The sequence below is a fragment of the Palaemon carinicauda genome, chromosome 39, assembly GCF_036898095.1.
Source record: "Palaemon carinicauda isolate YSFRI2023 chromosome 39, ASM3689809v2, whole genome shotgun sequence".
NCBI classification, from domain to species: domain Eukaryota; kingdom Metazoa; phylum Arthropoda; class Malacostraca; order Decapoda; family Palaemonidae; genus Palaemon; species Palaemon carinicauda.
In genome coordinates, this window is record NC_090763.1 from 63,384,846 (window position 1) to 63,399,845 (window position 15,000).

Consider the following 15,000-nt stretch of genomic DNA (forward strand, 5'->3'; position numbering starts at 1 on the left):
AGATTACGCGATGTAATACTCTTAAATATTCAAGAACTAGTGTACTATTGTACGTCAAAAATGACTGCTAAATATTTAGATGGTTATGCACACGCACCCACTCTCCTAGTTTATGACTGCACCCTCTCCCCTCTACCCGAGGGAAAGAGAGAAGTAAGCGTAACCAGAAATTTTATATATATACATATATATATATTATATTATATATATATTATATATATAATATATATATTATATATAATATATTATATATAATATATTATATACTGATATATATATATATATAATATATATATATATATATATATATATTATATATATATATATCTCCAAAGAATCTCATTTATTACATGAGCAAGACTTATACCGGAAACAGATATCGTGGGTCCTGTTGTGGGGGGGGGGGGGGGGGGGGGCGGTTTCCGTGTGAAAAGTCAGGATAACAGCTCTTACAGTAATCAATGTATATACTTATAAAAGAATCATAGGAGATCCCAGAGGTTAATCAGGCTTTTTGGTTGGGAATAAAATCCATTATAAAAGAGAGATATAAGACAAGCATAAATCATACCATGACTACAGTATATACCATAACTATATACCATAAATAACAAAAATATATAGTTCATAGTAGTCACCAGTAATAATCCTGCAACTAGATTAAAAATATAAAATTTACGTTATGTAAACCTTATTGATATAACGGACTCTCCCACTAAACCTGAACTAGGATGTCAGAAGTCCTATTAAAACACATACATAATCTAACTTAAGTATTAAAGTATTCCTTTATCCCCAACCAATATGTTATCTGTAAATGGTATGGTAAAACCGCAATGGTTGTTTACAAATTTCTGCGAAGTAAAAGCCTACTTTTCTCGATCCCATATTCTTCAGGCGCTACTGACGGCGTCAATGACCCTCGATGTCAGGATGCCAGAGAACTTCAAATCATTCATTAAACGCTACTGTAGAAATATGTTAACGATATAAGAATAATAGTTCACACTAAAGGTGGAAAGAATTTTTATATAGGAAAAGCATAGCAACAGTAAAAATCACGGGTAGAAATCATATTCAGTTCCGATTAATCATATAAAGTCAACTTCTTTGCATTCAGTTGTGGCAGTCGTCCTGCTGAACTCAACTTAAGCTCATAGAAGATATTTGAGTGTCAAATCTAGAACAATTATTTAAATTGAAATACACTTTCGATTTAAACAATCGATCAATTTATAAGTAATGAATTGTACACTGCAAATTTCATGATCTAAAAGTATAATTTCAAAAAGGGAATTACGATAAACATTGCAGGATATGCTACGAAAGGTAGTTTGGGGGGGGGGGGTGGAGGAATAGACAACTGTGTGTAGAGTAACACATATTCAGTTCATAGCCATTTTTCTTTATTCGAGCCGTCTCATCAGAGTAGCCTAGATGGAAATTCTCTTATCATCATTATCATTAATGACACTATTATTATTATTATTATTATTATCATTATTATTATTATGCAAGCTACAACCCTAGTTGGAAAAGCAAGATGCTATTAACCCAAGGGCTCCAACAGGGAAAAATAGCCAGTGAGGAAAGGAAATAAGGAAATGGATAAACGATATGAGAAGTGTGGATAAATTAGAATAAAATATTTTAAAAAACCATTAACATTAAAACAGATAATCAATATTTGGACTATAAAAAGAGTTAATGTCAGCCTGTTCAACAACCATTTACTGCAAGTTTGAATTTTTGATTGATTTGAGGTTTTCTGGCATCCTGACATCTTAGGTCATTAACGCCGATTGAAGTTTTACTTATCGGCAATTGGGAAACCTCAGAGTAACTACACACCTTAACTAGACTGGCGGTCTTTTATACCAGTGATAGGCACTGTTGAGATATCCTATACCTAGACCGTGGTGATAGTTGCCGTCTATAAACAAAGGTCTAAACAGAACCGACTCAGTACCCTGTTGGAGATTAACTGGAATCAAGAACTGTCAGTTTGACAGCATGACTTTTTAAAGCCTCTACAGTTATTTTTCCTCCAAGTCTTGTCTACCTCATCTTTCTCAACCCTCCCCCCCCCCTTTTTAATAGTTTAGAATGCCAGTTGAAAGTTATTGATGGATGATCTCGTTATATACGGCGTTTTTTTTTTCTATTTAAATTTTCCTTGTGTAAACAAATGACGTACTTGAATGATAAATAATTTTACTCAAATTTAGGATATTTACTATTAGTTTTCACGACTATTCGACTTACCAAGAATCAAAAATTAGATAAGGTACAACTAATCAACTAAAACTTAAAAAGTAAACTTTTCATAGATCACATTATTTTGAAAATTGTGAAAAGTTGAAATTTATAAGAATAGTTACGTTGAAATTTGACATACGCCATCTGTTTTTATGTTCAAGTATTTCTGAACGTGTTAAATAAAAGAAAAAAATTTGCCAAGATCTGTTTATCATATAATCCACATAAAGTTTCTGTCAATGATCTGGTATCTATAACACGTAACACTTGAAAAAAAAAATATGGAAATAGGAATAATAATTATTAGCGTAACATAATGAAAAAAAAAAAGTCTTGAAAAGAATATTTTTCAAAACCATTATCATATAAGTTTCATTAAAGAAAAAATAAACAACTGAAATTATGGATATGATATTCAAATATAAAAAAAAGCCTTTAAAATTTTAGTTTTTTTGTCATTGTATAAAAATATTAACAGACACATTATGGTTGAAGTTTCTTAAGAAAATTTGCTTTAGTACGAAGACGTTGGTCTCAGATTCACTGAAAAACCGGTATAAAATTTAGGTATTCTGACCAAGCGCGATCATCCCAATTCCAGTCATTATCATACAGGGTGTCCCAAAATAATGTATACACTCTTTAGATTGTTACAACTTGTTTAATTTATTGATATTAACGTGGAAAACAAATTCTTCTTTTTTGAAAATTCTCAAATTTGCCCCATGTATCTTGCTTTTTCACTGTGCATTGTTCTCTCCTGTGAATCTGTTTTCCACGTTAATATCAATAAATTGAACAAGTTGTAACAATCCAAAGAGTGTATACATTATTTTTTGGGACACCCTGTATTTAAGTTTTAAAGACTGATAATGCATATCAGACAAATAGGACAGGCTTATCATAAACCTACACAGAATTCGAAGGAATTTTAGGTGTGCTGTTATTAAATTATAATTTTTTTTTACTTCTTTGATCATATTAACCATGTAATAAAAAGTCTGAATATCGAAACTAACTTAAAATTTTGAATCAAGATAAATTTAAATAAGAAGTGAAAAGAAACTGGCATTTTGCTTATCACTAAGCGTCCTTTCCCTCACTCCCAGGTGTCCTAAATGCTTTACCCAAGGTCCTTTAAATATACTCTGGTATATTTAAATTGGTATATTTGAAGGACCTTGGCTTTACCCTTTCATTTCTCTCCGCAACTGCACTTCCCTCCCACACCCCCACATATGAGGACGTTCTCTAACCTAGGAGGATTTTTCCTCCAAGTTTCTATCGTCCATGGATTTTAGGAGTCAGTGAAAACGGGTGTGTAGTGACCAATTCTTCAGCCACCGACTTTTTTTACACAAATTCTGAGGCTACTTAGATATGAGAGAGAGAGAGAGAGAGAAGAGAGAGAGGAGAGAGAGAGAGAGAGAGAGAGAGAGAGAGAGAGAGACAATGTCGGTAACCACTGATAGTCCACTGTCACACTCAACAGTAGTGGTTCAAGGACTGGAACTAGCAATGGATCATAATTAACAAAAAACTGCAAAAGGAGCAGCATTGCAGGCCCTGAGAGGCTGGCGATGACCCTACAACAAAATTGCAGTAGCATTTGGAATTTCATTGTCAACAGTTCGACTAAACGTAGAAGATAGGAGTTTTGAAAATCTCAAAAACTAAAGCTGGTGAGCCAAGAAAAACTACACTCTCGAAGTAGATGAGGCGATTAGGTAAGCAGTCATGCAAATCTCAATAAGGGGGTCGGTCACTCAACCTCTGTTTTTTCGGCTGAAACCGCCCAGAAATATACTCCGCATCATGGTTTAATATTCACCATCATGAGCATCTCCTCCTACGCCTATTGACGCAAAGGACCTCTGTTAGATTTCGCTAGTCTGATCTATCTTGAGTTTTTTATGAATCAAAACTAACCCCACTCATCACCACCTACTTGGTTTGGGCCTGCTCTTCGCACTCCCCAAGAGATTAGTACTTTCAACTGTGTTCCACAAAGAACTAGAAGAGTTGGAAGACTTGGCCTACATGGCCGAGGACTATGAAGCGTGAAGGTTAAATATTACTCAATGTTATTGTTTAAAGGCCGCTCATGAATGGCAGAGGCAAAGGACACTGACATTGCCCTAGCAATCAGGACAATGCCCTAGAGACTGACTATATATTATATGATCAGCGTCCAAGCCTCCTCTCGACCCAAGCTAGGACCAGGGAAGGCCAGGCAGTGGCCGCTGATGACTCAGCAGAAAGACCTACTGGCTCCCCCAAACCCCCCAACCTTAGCTTACAGGATGGTAAGGTTGCAGACACTTATGGCACTACCGAGTCTGAGCGGGACTAAGACCCATCTGGCAAACACCGGAACAGACGTTACCATTCAGGCCACAGTGATGAAAAGACCTTCACGTGACACGCATGGTCTTCTGCATTGTTGCAGGGGTGCTAGCGACAGATAAGACCACCAAAATATTCAACAATTTTCCATAAGCGGCTATATCAGGACAGCCGCCCGTTGAGATACTACCGCTAAAGAGTTATGGGATCCTTTGACTGGCCAGACAGTACTACATTAGATCCTTCTTTCTGGTTACGGTTTACTTTCCCTTTGCCTACACATACACCGAATTGTCTGGCCTATTCTTTGCAGATTTGCCTCTGTCCTCATACACCTGACAAAACTTGGATTATCAAACAATTCTAATTCACCCAAGGGGTTAACTACTGTACTATAATTGTTCAGTGGCTACTTTCCTCTTGGAAAGGGGTAGAACAGAGACTAGTTATGCTAAGCAGCTCTTCTAGGAGAAGGACACTCCAAAATCAAACCATTGTTCTCTAGTCTTGGGTAGTGCCATAACCTCTAACCTCTGTACCATGGTCTTCCACTGTCTTGGGTTAGAGATCTCTTGCTTGAGGGTACACTCTGACACACTATTCTATATTATTTCTTTTTCCTCTGGTTTTGATGAAGTTTTTATAGTTTAAGAAATATTTATTTCAATATTGTTACTGTTCTTGAGATATTTTATTTCTCCTTGTTTCCTTTCCTCACTGGGCTATTTTCCCTGTTGGAGTCCCTGGACTTATAGCATTCTGCTTTTTCAACTAGGGTTGTAGCCAAGCAAATAATAATAATAATAATAATAATAATAATAACGGTTCGGGGTGAATACACCTGGTTGGTGAATTGGCCAGATTAGTGGAAGTTTCAACGCTGACCACTTTCTCGATATTCTGGAGGGAGGTGATGGTTCTAAAAGTTCACGCTAACGCTCTTCTCAAACCTTAGCAGATAATTTTCATGTAGGTATGTGCCTTTTTCCTATAAATTTCCTCATAAGAACGTCCTATTTTGAGAATTGATATGTTTGAAAAATTACCGATATTGGTCAAAGTACTTTTAAATTACTTCAAGACTTTCGTCTTAGATTTGTTGAATTTATAACTGCAAAAGGATTGTACTTGGGTATTGCTTATCTGCATTCTCTGGTGAATCTATGCCCCCCCCCCCCACACAAAAATTGTTCATGAAAAGACGAAATATTCTTAAACACGCAACTCTCATGTCTCCCTCTTACTCACACCCTTCTTATCGAGACTCCGTTTACTCGCCAATAAACCGCATTATTGTAATTTATATTGAAAATGTATTGTCTCCTAAATTGAAGTATACAGTAATCAAATTATATCTTCTTTAATGATAACTGTTCCATCTATACTGCATGGTTTGCCAAATAGTGTAACTCTGTTCTCCTTCCTTGACCGAGCAAAGGATTCGACTTAGCCATTGCCGTCTCAATATAGACTTTAACCAGGTCGAAAACTTCAGTAGGATAAATAGAACACACTATAGTCCATTTCTTTTAGCGATGCATATTTGCACCGACTCGCAGCGGTGCCCTTTTAGCTCGGAAAAGTTTCCGGATAGCTGATTGGTTGGACAAGATAATTCTAACCAATCAGCGATCAGGAAACTTTTCCGAGTTAAAAGGGCACCGCCGCGAGTTGGTGCAAATATGCATCGCTAAAAGAAATGGACTATAGTAATCCAGGTCAACAGCTGGCAGAAGGGTCAGGAAAGTAGCCATAGGCGTCTTTTCCAGCAATTTTTCAACGATTGGGAACTGCTCCTGCCAAACCACACGTTGCGTATAAGCACATCCAAGCACATGGGATTGCACATGATTATTTGATAAAAAATATCTCCAATACGATCTTTTATACCTAATTTTTTACTATGAATAGAAAACAAATTTCCACAGTGATTTTACTAAATCTTTAACACATTTATTCAATGTTATGAGAATGGAAACTGGGTATAAATAGAAATGGTTTCAATCAATCTGTGCCGCTAGAGTACTACAATAAAAGGTTAATACGATGTTATGATTGTAATTAGACATTTAATAAGTGTGTAATACAATTGACATTGCTATAAATTTATCTAGGCAGCTAGCCGATTCTAAACTAAAATTTATAATTGTGAAAAATATTTTGGTAACTATCTTTTTACAAATTATTATAACCAGGTACAGTTGGCTTCATTAATTCCTGTACACTTCATGGGAAGCTAAAGAGACGTCAGTGTACCGGAATTAATGAAGCCAACTGTACCGGCTATATACACCGATATATTAGATTAGAAAAAAAAAGTTCTAAACCTGACTTCTACTAAAGCGATTCAATCTCTATTTCTATGTATCTACCATTCTATTTTGTATCTAGCTTTATGTCAAATTGTCAATTATTCTCTATCCAAATATTCAGTCATAAAATTGAAATATCTTAGGAAGCACTTAATTACATTTCCTGGGAACTACAGTAATCAGTCAAGTGGGTCTTTGACCAGTTCTCAAACTAACATTGTCATGAAATCGTACCTTACTATTCTGAAAATGATCATGGCGTTTACTTTGATACGATCTATGATTTCTAATTGCTATTTTATTAAGTCACAGGAAGGGAAATTTTAAGTATTGAACGAGATGTACGAAATAATTGGTTTCACTTCAGTAACTTGTTTCACACCTTAATACAGATCTTCTTGTAATTCTGAAGGTAGTATAAAAAGTATATACTGTAGTATTGGCTAATGTTATTAATGGTTTTTTTAAAAGATTTTATCATTTTTTCATTACTTCTTATATCTTATTTATTACCTAGTTTCCTTTCCTCACTGGGCTATTTTTTCCTGTTGGAGCCTTTGGCCTTATAGCATCTTGCTTTTCCAACTAGAGTTGTAGCTTGGCTAGAAATAATTATAATGATGATGATGATAATAAATAAAAAAAAAGTAGCTGAAAAGAAGCCCAGTCTCTCTCTCTCTCTCTCTCTCTCTCTCTCTCTCTCTCTCTCTCTCTCTCTCTCTCTCTCTCTCTCTCTCTCTCTCACATCAATGCCACCAGGATAGTTAAGGTCACCTGCTGTTACTGCCCAGACAAATTGCCATCCAAGCCACTAATGCAAGACGTGGCTTTAATAAAAAAAAAATTAAACACTTCATACACTTGTTCCTTTACACATTGGGTTGTCTAATAATTTTCCCCTAAACCTTCCGTTTCGTAACCTCTCATCTGTTACCGTAACTGCCTTCATGAAATTAAATAGCTCTTGAAATTTGCAGTTTTATAATATCACTACTTTATAAATTGATGGAAGATGAATTCGAAACCGCATTCTCATTCAAATACATATTCTTAAATTGACCGCTAACAACTGCTATGAACTAAAGGATTTCAGCAAAAACCTGCCATACGTGAATGTAACGAAGGTTGACGATGTACGATCAATTAGGACTATTTTTTACCATTACTTTCTATTACTCTCAATATACTCTTTTCCTACTTGTTTAACTTTTAATTTCGATTATCATTCGTAGCGTTTAGAAAATATGAGCATTGGCAAACCTAATAATTCAACCATTCACATCCGTCTTTACAAGACAAATAAGTCTTTCATTCGCAGGTTTCACCAAGTCATTTGAAGCAACTGTCCTCCAGGCAGGGTTGCCAGATTATTTCGACTGGATTATCGTACATGAGCCTTAAAATTGTCGTTTTTCAACCAAAATTATCGTACACAGTTTCAAAATAATAATTAGGGAGTTACATGATCGACTTATTTCAAAATATTTTAGTATAATTGTTTAATTAAACACATATGTATATACCTAAGGTATGTATCGTACTGGACCTAAAATAATCGTACATGTACGATAATTATCGTACGAATGGCACCCCTGCCTCCAGGCCCTTACCCAACCATACCCCACTAACGGTGCGCCCCCTTCCCCCCCCCCCCCCCACCTAGCAGGACAGCGCGCCGAACGTCATAGAATAAAGAAATTCACTCCATTCTAAATTCTACTTCTCAGAGCCAGCCCTGTCTCCCCTCCCCTTGAGCAATTCACATGTATATATTCCTTATATGGGTTTAAGAACGATGGCTGGAGGGTAAATACATCATTATTCTCCGTAAATATATCCTTTAAACTATTTGGGCAGTAGAACTATCTACTAAAAGAAAATTACTTTTCAATGGACCCATAGCAGATCCAATTTAGAAAGATTGTACGCTCCTGAAGAACATTACCAGGCAATTAATAGGACAAGATATTAACGTCATTCACGAAGGAATTGAAGTTTTGACTTCTTTTCAGCGTTATTCATTTTAATGTTGTTACTGTTCTTAAGATTTTATTTTTCCCCGATTCCTTTCCTCACTGGGCTATTTTCCCTGTTGGGGCGCCCGGGCAAATAGCATTCTGCTTTTCCATCTAAAATTGTAGCTTAGCAAATAACGACAACAACAACAATAATAATAATAATAATAATAATAATAATAATAAGGGGGTAAAGCTAATGATTGGAACAGACAACGCCCCATTGTTCTTTAAAGGAGTTCGCATAACACATTTTGTTGGTCATATAGCGTACGTTTCTGTGCAGAGGAACATGATATTTATATTTTTTAAGTGTTGGGTACATGTATATTAAAATAAGTGCACGTTCACGTGAAAAATTGTCATTACATATAAACAATCGACATGGGAATAGACATATAAACTGAAAAATTGAATAGGTTTACATAAATTATGCCTATAATGTGCAGGACAAAATTGCTAACAAGCTGTGTAAATAGCAATACCAAGTTTTAGGACTTAGCGAAGTTATCGAACATTATATACCATAACCAAAAAATACTTTTATATAAAATGTTTAGATTTAACTTTGATAATCTAACTATTCAAAAATTAGTTAAAACTAGTATCATCTTTAGCAGCAACACTTCCGTAGAAACGGCAGTTGGCCGATCGCTAACAGACATATTCAGCCCTTCGTCGTAAATGGGACTTAACAGGGACTTAACAGAGTTGGGACAAACCGGATTCCTATTAACTGTACGTTTTACATTTAACCTTTAAGGTATTCAAATATTTCAAGGACTTCTAGAACATTGAATTCGTTCGAGGTATGGTAAATTTCAATCTATGTGATATGGACTGATGTACCTTCGCAAAGTGCGGAAACATTGTAATCCAATGCCTAAAAAACAATGTAATCCAATGCCTAAAAAACACTAGTCCAGTGCCTAAAAATATTGTAATCCAATGCCTAAAAAACACTAGTCCAGTGCCTAAAAACATTGTAACCCAATGCCTAAAAACATTGTAATCCAATGCCTAAAAAACACAAGTCCAATGCCTAAAAACAATGTTACCCAATGCCTAAAAAACACTAGTCCAATGCCTAAAAATATTGTAATCCAATGCCTAAAAAAACTAGTCCAATGCCTAAAAACATTGTAATCCAATGCCTAAAAAACAATGTAATCCAATGCCTAAAAAACACTAGTCCAATGCCTAAAAACATTGTAATCCAATGACTAAAAAACACTAGTCCAATGCCTAGAAAATTTTAATCCAATGCCTAAAAAACACTAGTCCAATGCCTAAAAATATTGTAATCCAATGCCTAAAAAACACTAGTCCAGTGCCTAAATACATTGTAATCCAATGCCTAAAAACATTGTAATCCAATGCCTAAAAACATTGTAATCCAATGCCTAAAAACATTGTAATCCAATGCCTAAAAAACACAAGTCCAATGCCTAAAAACAAAGTTACCCAATGCCTTAAAAAAACATTAGTCCAATGCCTAAAAACAATGTAATCCAATGCCTAAAAAAATTGTGATCCAATGCCTAAAAACAATGCAATCCAATGCCTAAAACACAATGTAATCCAATGCCTAAAAACAATGTAATCTCATGCCTAAAAAACTAGTCCAATGCATAAAAACAATGTAATCCAATACCTAACACACATTAACTCAAACCCCTATCTACGTACACTACAAGAACAGGTTTGGATAGTACAATTTAGATCATAGGCCACGAGGTCGTGTATAGTACATTTCGCAATTACAAATGGTCCTTCCATCATATGTAATTTGCTCTTTTCCCATCCAAAATGGCTTATGGTGCACATTAATTTGGGTGGTTGGGGTTCCCAAAATTACCCCCTTCAAAGTACATTTACCTATTGGCTTCGTTTTACAGTTGCCTTTCGAGTCCTCGGGTAGAAAGCCTCTCTTTTAAAAAGCATTTGTTTAAAACCTTAAGGCTGGCATTGTGAAAATCTACACACTTATTCGTTAAATAAACTGGTAATTATACTATACAAGGTAACGAATTTTATGTATCTGGAACGGGGATTTCTGTTAACAGTTGCAAACCAGTATTTGTCAAGATGGTAATCACACACACACACAAAAAAAAAAAAAAAAAAAAAAAAAAAAACCACACTACTTGTAATGTCTTTATTCTGGGTACTTATATTGAGCCCAGTTACGAAAAATAGGACAACGGTATCAATCAATGTGGTACATAATTCAATTATTACTCAAATTTTGCTCAAAACATATCTATATAAAGTTTCATTATATTCCTATACATTATTACATTAACGTCACGTACCCTATTACAGTATGGCATTTTTTAAAGCCACTATTTACAAGTTTTATTATGTAATCCCACCCAGAAAAAAAATACGAATTAAATAGATCAATAGCCATGGTGATTTTACAAGGAATAAAGTATAAGAATGCTCTAATATATAAGCAATTGGCTTTGACGACAGGACGAAAAATATGAATTTTAACAACCTGACTACAGAACGGGTGATTGATGCAACAAGCGGGTCACATTTTGGAATATCAGCCTTAAAATACTATAAGCTTAACCCATTTTGACTCATTATAGTTGTGTGAACCAAAGTGAAAAAAAATAGATGGAAAACGTCAATCTTTTTATCGATTTTTTCAACGAAAGGTTGTACATTACATATATAGACATCAAAATAGTTAAAATTTCACTAGCAATAACCTTATACTTTTCCATAAGGACAACAAATCAAAACGATTCATCGGTCTCATAAGCACACGAGTTTGCCTTACCTTGTACCACCTGACTCCCAGCACTCAGAAAAACGTGTTAGACCAATGACGCTGTAACAGGGAATGTTAGAAATGTAAAAATTCACTTCCGAGCGAAACTCTTCTTCCATTTCACCCGTCTCCGTGAATTGGTGTATGGAGTTTTCATAACGATATTTTTGTATGCTCAACTACATATTTCCCCCCTTCTTATGTAAAAAAAACAAAAAGTAAATGTCAAACAAAATCATTGATCATAAGATTTTACTTTTAGTAGTACGACTTGGCTATCGAAGGGGTAAAATAGGCCATAGGGAGCCGGCCATTGCTTGTTAACTTGGAACAGCGTTTTGAAAAAAAAAAAAAAATAGTTTCATAAGAATTTTATGACTTTACTTTCACTACGACTAGGAATTAATAATGAGTGACTTAGTGACTTAAACATTCAACGTGAGTCTTGTCACCAGATAATAGAACTTTCCAAGACTTTTAATATACGCAATTTCTTGGTCAATAAGTACATCGTGGGACAGTACTTCTGAATATTGTTATATTCGGTACCGAGCGAGTATTAAACGGGTAAAACAATATATCACTATAATAGGAAGTAACATCATCATCATCATCTACGTGAGCTTTAGCTTTTAAATCAATACTTCTCCCCAAGGCACTAGAAGAGTTGGAAGACTTAGGCCTACATGGCTGAGGACTTGAAGCGTGGTGTAGGAAATGATGTTGGAAGTAACATAATAGAATAAATCTAAGATGCTATTCCCATACGAGGACATCAATAAGAAGTTTTTTCTTATTTTGTCAATAATATGAACCTCCGGTAAAAAAAAAAAAAAAAAAAAAAAAAAAAAAAAAAAAAAAAAACGCATGATATTGTAAAAGGAATATAGACAATAAAAATCTACACTGTTCATCGTAAAGGTTTTAAATCAATACTTCTCCATTCATCTCCTACGCCTATTGACGCAAAGGGCCTAGGTTAGATTTCGCCAGTCGTCTCTATCTTGAGCTTTTAAATCAATACTTCTCCATTCACGCTCTCCAACTTCGCGCTTCATAATCCTCAGCCATGTAGGCCTGGGTCTTCCAACTCTTCTAGTGCCTTGTGGAACCCAGCTGAACGTTTGGTGAACTAATCTAGCGAAGTTTTTAAAAAACTTCTTTGGTGCTGAACTATTTGTTACAAATGATGGAACAACAAACTATAAACAACTTTACGTCAAAATTATACGAAATGTTATAAAAAAAGAGTAACTTGATATGAACACAAATAGTATAAAGACCTGTATTTAATAAGGACCACACTAAAGTCACCATATATACTCTTGCTTGAGGGTACACTCGAACACACTATTCTATCTTATTTCTCTTCCTCTTGTTTTATTAAAGTTTGTATAGTTTATAGAGGAAATGTTTATTCTAATATTGTTACTATTCTTAAAATATTTATTTTTTTGTTTCTTTACCTCACTGGGCTATTTTCCCTGTTGGAGCTTCTGGGGTTATGGTATCCTGCTTTTCCAACTAGGGTTTTAGCTTAGCAAGAAGTAATAATAATAATAATAATAATAATAATAATAATAATAATAATAATAATAATAATAATACATAGTGAACGTCTTTTAGTTATTACTATCACTCAAAGAACTGTGAAATTAGCATTGTTTCTGATAATTTTGGCAGATAAAACACATTTCTAAAAAGATTTTCCTTTTTAATTCGTACAAAAACTATAAATACAACAGAGATACAATAATAATTAAATTTTATTCCTGAGTAATGATGACATCGAAACTAGATAACAAAAGAAAGTTATAAAAGTAAACAAATAAAAATAAGTTTCCTTCCTACTAATGGTGCGTTGGCTTAACACATCCCACACGATTTCTTGCAGCCGATTCGCATGTAAGCAGCGTTCCTCGAGCACTCTCCTTTCCTGGCCCAGTCTTCGCAGTATTGGTTGGAGTCGAAACAGGTTTTGGCACCTTAAAAGGAACACCAAATGATCTTATTATTTCGTCTGGCATGTACAATACTGTTTTTGTGAGTTTTGGTGGGTCCTTAAACATACTGTATACCTGATGTGAACGTTACGTGGCAGAAAAGAAGGCTTTATACGTTTAGTGTAACGCTGATATCGATATTGAAATACTGAAGATATAAGTAACTTTTCAATGAGTATTGTTTTAAGGATGATAAAAATGCTCGTTGAATGTATATTCTTTGAAACCTACAATACATGAAAAGGGTGATAACACGCACTAACTTATATTATTTCGTTAAACATCACAGTGAAGCTATAAATGCTGCTACTGCGGCTTATCTGAAGGAAAAATAACTTTCCCTATACTTTTGCGCATACATAGAAAATGGGAATTCAATCCCATTTTCTATGGCTTACATAGAAAATGGGAATTGCACTCCATTTTCTATGGATTAATTTCTATATGGCGTTGCTACAATTACTTAATTAATCACTTAATTCATTTGGCCTTTACTATGCAAGAGATACATGCTGCGCTAAGAGCGTTCCCTTTAAGGGCGAGCATTTTGACGTTACTTTAATTGGCATTTTCTCTGGATAAATATATTGTTTCTTGTAAATCACAATATAAAATGCAGATCATATACTGTACTTTTAAATCACAGTATAAATTGTAGATCGCATACCACTGTAGATAAGCCAAAGTAGCACCCGGGTATATACTGTACACGAAAATGTCATTAATTGTCTAGATTGTCTACAGAAAATACCCCTCTACTTACTTGCACATAGGTTGCAAGACTGTTGGCAGTATTTTTTCATATAGGCTGGATTCTTGTTACATTCTCCCTGGGTAGTCCAACTTGCACAGTATTTCCCAATGTCTGTACAAGAGCCTCCAGCTGCAAAGAAATATTTAGTTTAGTTTAGGTTCAACTAGTAAGTCTTGAGTAATTCCGTTTTCTATTGTCTTGAGTAATTTCGTTTTCTTAAATATTAAGTGGCCAACTGGCATAAATTTCAGCATGGCCTCGTAAAGGTTTCACGATAAGACTATAATACTTTTAAGCTACAATACATTATTGCGATAACAGTACCCACGAACTCACCGCATTTATTGCAAGATTTTTTGCAGTTGATGTTCATGTAGCCGGGATTACTTCCGCAGTAGCCCAACGAAGCCCAGGAGGAGCAAAAGTTATGGTTGTCTGTACATCCTTCTGGGTTCGGTCCTGGACCAGGATTTGGTTTAACACCGGAACACTTGTACAGCAAGTTGAGACTCTGGATGTCTAACTG

At 35.0% G+C, this 15,000-nt stretch overlaps 1 protein-coding gene and 1 long non-coding RNA gene across 2 annotated transcripts in view; both read right to left on the reverse strand.

Moving 5' to 3' along the window:
- LOC137630887 (uncharacterized) overlaps positions 1 to 11,778 on the reverse strand; it is a 47,766-nt gene extending 35,988 nt beyond the window's left edge. Inside the window, exon 1 of the long non-coding RNA XR_011041796.1 lies at positions 11,727 to 11,778. This is a non-coding gene — a long non-coding RNA (uncharacterized lncRNA). The remainder of the gene's footprint in view (positions 1 to 11,726) is intronic.
- Positions 11,779 to 13,410: 1,632 nt separating this feature from the next.
- LOC137630888 (zinc metalloproteinase nas-4-like) overlaps positions 13,411 to 15,000 on the reverse strand; it is an 8,871-nt gene continuing 7,281 nt past the window's right edge. Inside the window, 3 exon segments of the mRNA XM_068362420.1 lie at positions 13,411 to 13,702; positions 14,484 to 14,603; positions 14,811 to 14,997. Of these exon segments, the coding sequence (XP_068218521.1) occupies positions 13,584 to 13,702; positions 14,484 to 14,603; positions 14,811 to 14,997 (426 nt within the window). The 3' untranslated portion in view covers positions 13,411 to 13,583.